Source organism: Clarias gariepinus, chromosome 4 (genome assembly GCF_024256425.1).
Source record: "Clarias gariepinus isolate MV-2021 ecotype Netherlands chromosome 4, CGAR_prim_01v2, whole genome shotgun sequence".
NCBI lineage: Eukaryota > Metazoa > Chordata > Actinopteri > Siluriformes > Clariidae > Clarias > Clarias gariepinus.
The window spans coordinates 43031911-43043459 of NC_071103.1; the positions used below are offsets into that span (position 1 = coordinate 43031911).

The 11549-nt window shown below is 40.3% G+C and overlaps 1 protein-coding gene across 1 annotated transcript in view; it reads left to right on the plus strand.

Moving 5' to 3' along the window:
* Positions 1–11065, plus strand: part of LOC128519947 (protein kinase C and casein kinase substrate in neurons protein 3-like) — a 29344-nt gene extending 18279 nt beyond the window's left edge. The window contains exons 3-9 of the mRNA XM_053493926.1: positions 3321–3556; positions 5903–6058; positions 6137–6312; positions 6466–6586; positions 6675–6739; positions 10136–10215; positions 10525–11065. Of these exons, the coding sequence (XP_053349901.1) occupies positions 3321–3556; positions 5903–6058; positions 6137–6312; positions 6466–6586; positions 6675–6739; positions 10136–10215; positions 10525–10637 (947 nt within the window). The 3' untranslated portion in view covers positions 10638–11065. The remainder of the gene's footprint in view (positions 1–3320; positions 3557–5902; positions 6059–6136; positions 6313–6465; positions 6587–6674; positions 6740–10135; positions 10216–10524) is intronic.
* The last annotated feature ends 484 nt before the right edge of the window (positions 11066–11549 follow it).

The following is an 11549-nucleotide window of genomic DNA, read 5'->3' on the forward strand; positions in this document are numbered from 1 at the left end:
AGGGTACAGCCCTCTCCTGGCTCAGATCCTATCTGACCCATCGTTATCAGTATGTAGACTTAAATGGTGATTATTCTGCGTGTTCTCTAGTGGAGTTTGGTGTTCCGCAGGGTTCAGTTTTAGGTCCACTGCTTTTTTCCCTTTACATGCTTCCTCTGGGCAACATAATCCATAAGCATGGTATTAGTTTTCATTGTTATGCTGACGATACACAGTTATATGTCTCAGCAAAACCTGATGAGAAAAAACAGCTTACTAAAATTGAGTAATGTGTGCAGGACATAAGAAATTGGATGCTAATTAACTTCCTTCTGCTAAATCCGGATAAGACAGAAGTTCTAGTCATAGGACCGCATACAGCTAGGAGTAAAATTTTTGATCACACTGTAACTTTAGATGGCCTTTCTGTTCCATCAAATGCAACAGTGAAAGACCTTGGTGTGATTATTGATTCCAGCCTTTCATTTGAAGCTCATGTAGATAATATTACCAGGATAGCATTCTTTCACCTCAGAAATATTGCCAGGATAAGAAATTTATTGTCACTAAACGATGCAGAAAAACTAGTTCATGCTTTAATCACCTCTAGGTTGGACTATTGTAATGCCTTACTGTCTGGTTGCTCGGCTAGATGCATAAATAAGCTTCAGCTAGTCCAGAATGCAGCAGCGAGAGTCCTCACTAGAACCAGAAGATATGAGCACATCACCCCTATTTTATCTTCACTGCATTGGCTCCCTGTGAAATTTCGCATTGATTTTAAAATACTACTCTTGACATATAAAGCATTAAATGGTCTCGCGCCGCAGTACCTGAATGAACTGCTAGTGTCTTACGATCCGCCGCGCCTAATTCGATCAAAGGATGCAGGCTGCTTGTCAGTACCACGTATTATAACATTTACATTTACATTTAGGCATTTGGCAGACGCACTTATCCAGAGCGACTTACATTTCTATCTCATTATACATCTGAGCAGTTGAGGGTCAAGGGCCCAACAGTGGCAAATTAGTGGTTGTCAGGTTTGAACCTGGGATCTTCCGAACCGTAGTCCAATGCCTTAACCACTGAGCTACCCCTTTTTTTTAAAATAAAAAATACAGCTGGGGGCAGAGCTTTTTCTTACAAAGCCCCAAAATTATGGAATAGTCTTCCAAATAGTATTCGGGACTCAGACACAGTCTCAGTGTTTAAGTCCAGGCTAAAAACCTATTTATTTAGCCAAGCATTTTTATAAATAGATTTGCCATAGGTAAAGGAGCAGATCTGGGGGACTCATGGACGTAGAGTATTATGGTGAACTGGTATGTTTGAATGCTGTCTTCCTCACTCTCATTGGTCACTCAGGTTTGCTGACGGTGAGGTGATTGGTTGCTTTACATCTCAGGAAGCCCTCATGTTTGTGTTTCCTTCTGGCTCTCCCTTTTAGTTATGCTGTCATAGTTAGTCCTGCCGGAGTCTCTGCTTGCACTCTACAGTTAATATACATTCACATTATACATTGTGTAACTGTGACCATACCTAACTGCCATCTCTCCTCTTCTTCTCTTTCCCCCCCTCTTTCTCTTTCCTCTCTCCTCCTGTCTCCCCCTTTCACTCTTTCTCTCTCTCTGTCGAGCTACACATGTCGTTCCTGAGCTGCCAGTGATCCAGACTCCCTCTGCCCTCCGGAAATGTCTGACCCATCCTGGTGCCCCGCTTCTGGCTGAAGATCTCGTCACATGGATGCCCCGTGTGTCTCTCTGGGATGCGTCTGGTGTCTGGGGATGATTCTCTCTACCTAGAAAATGGTTCTGGCCTTGACTGGTGTTGGCAACTGTTTCTCTGGGGACTTGACAGTTCGATAGTTCAGGACTGGAACTTCTTACAAGTCTACCTGGGTCTTCAATAACTACCTGGACTCCATATTAACATCAATTAACATCAGCTATTATAGCTGAACTGCCTCCCACCCTACACACTGTATAAATGCAGATCATTTACTGCTTTCTGTTTCACCCAAATGAGGATGGGTTCCCTGTTGAGTCTGGTTCCTCTCAAGGTTTCTTCCTATTACCATCTCAGGGAGTTTTTCCTTGCCACTGTCGCCCTCGGCTTGCTCACCAGGGACAAACTGACCATTTTGATTCATACAAATTCACATTTCATACAAACTTAAATAATTCTTTTAATTGTGTAAAGCTGCTTTGCGGCAATGAAAATTGCTAAAAGCGCTATACAAATAAAATTGAATTGAATTGAATTATGCAGCTGAAAGTTTAATGTAACAGAACTTCTTCAAATTAACATGAAGTCCAGTTCAGCATAGGGACGAGTCAGCAGGTGCAAAGGGCAGATGAGGTCTGGATCACTGGAAGCACAGGAGCAGCGTGTGTAGCTCCAACCATCAAAAGCAGAATTTGTAACAAACCAGCTTTAAAGTAAATAAATTATATATGACTATACTTGACTATGTAAAGCTGCTTTGCGGCAATGAAAATTGCTAAAAGCGCTATACAAATAAAATTGAAAAAATATATACTAGCTGGGACTGAGACAAAAATTTACTCTATAAATTAACAGAACTATCTAAATACTATACAAAAGTCAGCAAAAAGACAGAGTGAGAATAGAAGGGAATCCCAAATTCATCAAAAGAATGTATCATTATAATTATTTGTGGCCATTACACCACTGTATGTACTGGCCCTTATGCATGATATAACAGATTATATTTCCTTTGATGCATTAACCCCAAATCAATGGCTGTCAGACCCCTTGGTCTTTGGCCAAAAGTTATCTTAAAGTCAGAAGGCACAGATATCAGTATTTCTGTCTCGTACAGGTAGCAGCAGAATGTTTGTTTAAAAGACAATGTGCTTTATATACCAATGCGATCTGATAAGCCAATGAACTTATCAGATTTATGCTTAGATGATTAAAGGGCATCTCTATGATGGGAGACAGTGGAGGATTCCAGGTGGAAGAAAATGGTTGAAGTTCCCGATTTTTTTAATGTGAATTTAGGAATCTTGCCAGTGGCCACAGATAATCAGTGTGATTTTGTTTTCTTGAGTTGATTTTGGAGCAGGCTCTCAGTGACCCTGTACAGAATAAAAACTTTAGAGAATGAGTGAGTCAGAGAGTTCCTCTCTTTTATGTGGATAGTGTTAGTTTGCTTTATTGCATTAAAGGTAAGAAATATTGAGACACGATTTATCTCTGGTAATTTTTTCCATTACAAGAACCCTCCACTTTAAATATATGCACATGCATACTATACTATATAATACAAACTATGCTTTCTCTCTCCCTTGCTCTGTCTCTGTATTTCTCTTTAGGACCAATGTATGGCTCCCTCCTTAGGGCATGGCAATGTTTTTTCTCCTCCACTGAGCGTTTATCTGCACTGCACACATCTATTTCTCAGTCCCTTGTTTTGGAGGATGGACAGCACATTCGTTCCTGGCAGAAAGAGGCATTTCAGAAAAAGCTGTTTGGTGGTTTTCGTGAGTCATATAACCTGAAGCGAGAGTTTGCACATGCTCAAAGGCCCTGGTTAAAAAAACTTAAAAAGGTAAAATGGAAATTTATTATTTGATACACTGAGACACTGATCATACTCACATGCATATTTTATGTGGATTCGTTTTTTCATGAAAATGTATTCTGGGTCTGAGAAAACTGGAGAAGTCTTTAAACTCTAGCTGTGTCTAGCATGTGGTCTCAGCTTATCAGAGCTCCTGAGTAGGTTGTTTTTGTGCTGTTGTTTGTTTCACAACATGGGTGTAGTTTAATTTAACAGTTTTAATAATTACAACTCTATGTGGAGGAGACAAAATTTGGCCATGTTGATCTTTTTGGCACTTTTCCTCTAAGACTCAATATTTAGCACTAAATTATATTCCTGAGGCTGACATGAGTTTATGACATACTGTCACTGGGTGTTTTATGAGGGGAGTTCAAGTCAAACTGGGACTTGTGTTGAACTTCTCATAGAAGTAATTGACATTTACAGACTTCAAGCACAGTACCATACCTTAATTAGTCGACACTTAGCCTCATGAAAAACATTTAAATGGTGCAAACATTTTAAAGAAAGCCGTATGTAAATGATAATCCTGTCTGATATGGCTTGATGCTCATGCTGTTGTTCCCGTGAACATTCAGCAAGTGGAACACCTAGGGCCTCATGTACAAAGACTTGCGTTGAATTCATACTAAAACATTGCTTACAGACAGAGCTGATGAATGAAACACTGTATGTTAATGACTCCACTTTGGCAAAACCAAATCAAAAAGCAATTGCAAAAGCAAGCAAGAAGAGAAACTTCACAGAATGTGAATTGGAGGTGCTCCTCTCGAAGGTAGATTGGAGAAAAACTGTGTTCTTTGCAAGTTTGTCCTCCGAAATTAATAACAAAATGAAAAAAAAACTTGAGCTGGAATGATATCTTTAAACACATCACTCACCAAGAAGCCACCCATCGCGCACCCTGCCACCTTGGAGCCTCATCCCGACCATGCTGTTTGTGAGGATGAATGAATCATGGGTTGTCCCAGGCCACCTTGCCACAACATTTGTTAGGCGCATTTGAGCATCACATATTATTTGCACATTTATTAATTGGAAATGTTTCCGATTCACGTATGCAAATTCGTCTTCAAATGGCGCCTTTATAGCAGTGTGCGCGCAGTCAATCGCTCCAATTACATTAGGAAAACCGGCGATCGCTGAAAATTGCGCTTTAATGTTTGGCTGGTCAACTGCATGGTATGGAAACCTTATATACCTGCTAGACATGCGGATAATCCCATCCCATACAGCTGGCATTGCACGGCTCAAAAACAACTGGCTTAATCCCGAGTGGTCTGCCAGTTTCCTTTGGACAGAACCAGTTGCCAGGAAACCAAGCGTTGTAAGGGAACGGGTAGCACAGAGCTCCAAGAGGATAGCTCTTGGAAATCTGAAACGGATAATAAGCCAGTCTTCATCGTGTGCCAGAAAATCACTGTGATCCCTAAAAACGCGTTCCCTTCGGATTCGGCCACTGACCATGTCCTCTAATAAGGCCAACGCTGCCATTGCCATAGACTAAGGGTTGTATACATTTGCAAATGCTTTTATATGTTCTAAATCACATAATTGGTAAAAAAAAAATATTGTGTCAATTAACCCATTTTATCAATTATAAATTAATAGCAATGTTTTTCACATGTGTCGGTGTGATACTTTGTAGTGTGCAATTTAACCTAATTGCCACTAGGAGTCGCCGGCGGAAATAAAACAAAGACACACAAGAAATACACATACGCCAGTCATGAAGTTGGCCTGAAAGAACGCACATTCTCAAGTTAATTTCACTGTTAGTAAATCCGACCGTGAGCGTGAAAACTGGCGTAAGCAAAGATACATGCGTTGATACATGAGGCCCCTGGTCCTTGTAAATTAATGGATAATTTGTCGCCTACTTAAGGAATAGACTTAACAGGAATGTCTGTGGGAACTGTGCGCGCAAACATTCACCAGCACCACTTGCACATTATAGAAGATTTCTTGGCACATTCCCATGGACTCCTGAATAAAGTCTCAGTGATATCAACAAATAGAGCACCCTGTAGTTCTCAAGTATCTCAAGTGATGATGTACATTATGCACCCTGGGCCATCCACCATTTTGAACTCAGGTTATTATAAATAAAAATATGACCAATAATACATGTGATCATGATTAACAATTTAAATTTGGGACAGAACTTTTACTTTAATAATGTATAGGATTTACTAGGAGAGTAACTGGGATTGGAGATTGTGCATATGGTAATTTTCTGTTCCTAACAGCCTGCAGTGTGTGTGTGTGTGTGTGTGTGTGTGTGTGTGTGTGTGTGTGTGTGTGTGTGCGTGCGTGCATAAATGTGTGTAGCTGCAGAAAGCGCAGAGGGCCTACAATAAATCATGTCAGAAGGAGCAGAATGTGTTGAATAAAGAATCTCGGGCCAAAAACAAAATCAACCAAAATGAACAAACACTCGTCAAAATCCAACAGGCCAAGAAGACTGCAGGACAGGACAGAGATCAAGTGAGACACACACACCCACACACACACACACAGGATGATGATGATGATGATAATAATGATGGTTGTTTATACACATAGGCACGGGAGCACTATGTGAAGGTCCTGGATGATCTGATTGGCTACACTCCCCGCTACATGGAGGACATGGAGTCAGTGTTTGACCAATCACAGGAGCAGGAAAGAAAGAGGATCAGCTTTCTGAAAAACACTCTGTTGTCCATACACACACATCTGGACATCACTAACAATCAAAGGTGTGTATGTGTTTTACTAATATAACATTAAATGGGGCACATTTATATAAACCTGCACTGTTATAGAGAATTTATCAGAAAGCTTCTGACCAATCAGGATCCAGAATTATGAGGGAAGGACACAACCTGACTGTGTGTTTGTGTGAGTTTCAGTGTGAAGGCTGTGTACAGTGATCTGTTACACACTCTCACGTCCATCAATGAGCAGGACGATTTGCACTGGTGGAAGAACAACCATGGCCCAGGAATGAGCACAAATTGGCCCACAATGCAGGTCTGTGTGTGTATGTGTGCGGGTGTGTGAGTGTTGTGTATGTGGTACATTCGGTCAAAAAAAAGCTTATAATGTTTTGTGTGTGTAGGAGTGGGCTCCTCCATGTAAGAAGCAGAAATATATAAGGAAACCAAGGCCGCAGATTGAGGAGGGGTAAGACCATCATCATCATCATCAACCTCAGTGGAAGTATAGAGCTATATTCCGAGTTTATTATCCAAACCATCTCCATTCTACTAATTTAGGCATGCAAATGCATAAAAAGAAAAAAGTGTGGATTAATGGAAGAAATATTTAAGCTTCAAATTCAAATTTATTTGTCACATACACAGTCATACACAGTACGATATGCAGTGAAATGCTTATACGACCACCAGTGACCTTAAAATAAAATAAAACTATATACAGGGAATAAATACTAATAAAAAGAAATACGAAAGAAAATTTAACTAGTAAAATAAACTGTACAAGTAAGGGCATAATAAAATATTACAAAATATAAAAATAAAGTGGCAATGACTATGCAAATATGCATGAAAAGTGGTTTGAGAAAGTGTCATGTGCAGTGGTCAGATATATGAATATGTATTGCATGAATGTGTCCATGACTGTCCAATCAATGTCAATGTTTAAAAAAAGATATTACTCCTCTGTGGTGAGTGATTGAGAGACCTTATTGCCTGCGGAAAGAAGCTCCTCCTCAGTCTCTCTGTGTTGGCCTTTAGGGAGCGGAATCGCTTCCCAGACTTCCCAGACCGCTTACCGTTTCCCAGAAAGTTATACTCCTTTCCTGAACAATACAGTGTTTTACAGTGTTAATGTCTTTTAAGCCTTTTGAAGCAGTTGAATTAACACAAGAATATTTTAAGAAATTCCTGCAGAACACATTTGATCTGGGGTTACTCAGCATCATTCACTGCTGACAGGTGTACAATTACTTTTGAATTTGAGTGTGAGAACAAAGAGAACAATCCATTGTTGGGATGGCTGAGGTCCTTCACGATCTTTCTGGCCTTGGTCCAGCACCGCTTACTACTTACCGCAGGTCAGGGAGCTCGGTGCGGATGATGCGCTCAGCTAATCGCACAACCCTCTGTAGAGCTCGTCTGTCCTGCATGGTGCTGTTTTCAAACCAGGTTGTGATGTTTCCCATCAGGATGCTCTCTATGGTACAGGAGTAGAAATTCCTGAGCACCTTAGAGGGCAGTCTGAGGTCTCTTAAGCGTCTGAGGTGGTAGAGACGCTGCCGGGCCTTTTTCACCATGGTGTTGCTATGACAGGACCATGACAGGTCCTGCGTGATGTGAACACCGAGGTATCGGAAGCTGTCCACTCTCTCCACTGGGCTCTCGTTGATGATGGGGGTCTGGTAGTTCCTCTCCTGCTTTGTAATAAAGTCCACTATTAGCTCCTTTGTCTTGCTGTCGTTCAGGAGGAGATTGTTCCTCTGGCACCAGTTCTCCAGATTTCCAATCTCCTCCAGGTAGGCCGTCTCGTCGTTGTTTGGGATTAGGCCGATCACGACAGTGTCGTCAGCAAACTTGATGATGGCGGTGGAGTTGGTAGTGGCCACGCAGTCGTGGGTGAACAAAGAGTACAGCAGAAGGCTCAGAACACAACCCTGGGGGGCTCCAGTGCTGAGAGTGAGTGAGGCTGAGACATGTCCGCCCATCCTTACTGCCTGTGGTCTGCCAGTCAGAAACACATTGATGAGCTGAGTCCCAGGTGCTCCAGCTTGGTGGTGAGTGTGGAGGGAATTATGGTATTAAATGCAGAGCTGTAGTCGATGAAGAGCATTTTAACATAATTCCCTTTCCTAGTGTCCAGGTGATTGAGTGATGTGTGGAAGAGATGTGAGATTGCATCGTCTGTTGAATGGTTCTGGTGATATGCAAACTGTAGTGGATCGAGTGTGTCCGGTAGTGAAGAGATGAAGTGCTTTGAACGCCTGGTCAGAGAATTCTTCATCACTACTAAGGTGAGGGCTACAGGGTACAGGGTACAGTAATCTATAGTAATCTACAGTAATCCAGTTAGTTACAGTAGTTAACAGTTAGGTGTTTGAAAAAGACCTATTATTCCCAACACTGCACCAGTTGGGTATCCCTGTGTGTCTACCACTTCACTCATCTGTCTTTACCATGTAAAATTCTACTTGCTAGTTTAAAACAGATACTAAAGTGGGGTAAGTGACATCTGCAGCAGACAAGGCGACTAAGACATCTAAGGGACATAACTTGGCCTAAAATATAAAAGCATGGCAGTGTACAAATCTATCAATGTTTACACTCATCATATAAGCAAGGTGATTTTTTTACATTTAGCTCTTTAACAAAGGCCTACAGATATGTTCTGAGTATAAACTGGTATTTGGGTCTATTCATTTCAATTTGTGGCTTTTAGCACATATAGCCCAGTTAAGGGTTAAATCAACCTACATTTATCTCATATTTTATTAAAAATAAACAGTTGAGAGGGAAGAGATTGGTAGCTTTATAGGGCTGGGATTTTCTACTCCAAGCTTTTGTTTCCATTTTAATAACTGAGCTTCCTCTTCCTCTTTAATTCCTTCTAATTTGAGGAGTTCCAGTTCCAGCTAAAGCATACCAGCTCCACAGCATGACCTGACACCACCGCTTCATCCTAGCTATGGTGTTCGTTAGGTGATATCTGTCATGGTTTTGTGCCAAGCATATCTTTTATAATTACATCCAAAAAGTTATAATTTGGACCAAAACACTTAGGAGGTCTTTACTATAGGTTTTGAAGACATTCTGCAGTCCTGCCTCTGCCCAATGGAATGGTCTGGGGTGATTAAGGTGGGCTTGCACATTATGTTTCCCTCATAAGATTTGTCTGGGTCCTTTCATTAGTTTCGGAGGGATTCAATTCAATTACATTTGTTTAATTGTATATGACATCGTCGCAAAGCAGCGTTACACAGTCAAAATAATTATTTAGGTTGTGTATGAATTAAATTGATAAGATTGTCCCTGATAAACAAGCTGAGGATGATGACGACAGTGGTAAGGATTTCACCATGCTCCCGGGTACATTTAATGGTTTGGAATCTCTGTTATACTCCTTTCCTGAGCAATACAGTGTTTCATAGTGTTAATGTCTTTTAAGCCTTTTGAAGCAGTTGAATTAACACAAGAATATTTTAAGAAATTCCTGCAGAACACATTTGATCTGGGGTTACTCAGCATCATTCACTGCTGACAGGTGTACAATTACTTTTGAATTTGAGTGTGATTACATTATATATATCTTGAGTGCAGTCACATGACTCATTAAAGGCTGTGCACACTTATGCAACCAGAGTATTATACTTTTTTTTTTTCTTTTTAAAAGTTTCTATTTATTTTTGTGTGGTTGGTTGTTATAACACCATGATGTCAGTAACAACAGTAGATAGTGGAAGCACCGTTAACCCACAATAAGCTACTATGTATTTCCATTAATATTTACATTTGAGGATTTATTTCAGTTTTAGGACTCCACCCCTGCTTACATAACTGTGTAACTTAATTCCTTTCTCTCTGTCAGTGTAATGATCGGAGGAGTACATGTTCGAGCTCTGTATACGTACACAGGCGAGAATGAGGATGAGCTGTCATTCAAAGCAGGTGACCATGCTCACTAAGTCATTGACCACAGCCACATCTTTTCCCTAATTATAGATATATACATCAGAAAAAGTTTTATTGCTAAGTACGCTTGCACGCACAAGGAATTTGTTTTAGTGACAGAGCTTCAAGAACAAAACAAATGACAAAATAAAACTCCATGACAAAAAAAATGTTTTTACAACAAATGGAGTAGGGTGTGGGATCCTTTCCAATAAGTTAAATAAATATCTGTGTTATTGCACAGTATATTTTTTCTTGGTTTGTATACATAAACAAACAAACAAACAAATTTGTGTGTGTGTGAAGGCGAAGAGTTCCTGAAAGTTGAGGATGAAGATGACCAGGGTTGGTGTCGTGGAGTTAAAGAAGGCGGAGTGGAAGGCTACTATCCAGCCAATTATGTCCTGCCAGTCGAGTGACATCATCAATATGCACAGTGATGTAGTCACAAAACACGAAGATGGGGCGGGACTTATGTTGTGATGTGTGAAGTTTGTTATGCAAACTGTCAATCAAAATTTTAAAATGGTCTTGGAAGTTTATGAGCATTGGCAAACACACGTGCATGCACGAGGGTGATAATAAGTAACAAACTAATTTATAAATGTGCTTTTGTAGTGTTCTATTGGTATAATTTAAACAGATTATGCTAATATAAACACATTGAATCCTAATTAATATCCATTAGCCAGATTTATCTTTATCTACAAACACACACTAATTAATTCTACTACAACTCCACAATCAGATAATCACATTCTCACTGCCCCCTGTTGGACAGAACTAGCATGTGCTCAACTGAAATACTAAGATGTAAGATGTTTCAGTAAAGTTTCTTGACATTAAACAGTTTCTGGCAGCAACTTTATTGTTTTAATTGCTATGTTAAATAAATAAAGGTGGTCTGCCTTAAGCATGAAAGATTAAAGCAGAATTCTAAAAACCTGGTCCAGGAATAGTGAGCTGTTCAGGGAAGCAACCCAGAGGCCAAGGGTAACTCTCAACCTGACCCTTCCACCACTGTGCACTTTACACTGGAGATGCATCTCAGGGTGATGAGCACTGCTGGATTTCTGTCAGCCCTGGAGATTTATGCTACACTTTATTCTCATCTGAACAGGGAACTTATTTGGACATGTTGGCTGAGTCTCGTAAGGTCAGATTTTGTAATGATGTCTTCATGATAATGTTTTTATTCACACCACACTTTCATGAATTCCTGCTGTGTGACATGTCCGGTCTGTGGTTGTCCTTTGTACATCATCCCAGTCTATGGAATGAAATACATAAGGTTGTTGTTAATAATCTGAACAAAAGGCTTAGGAAATCCA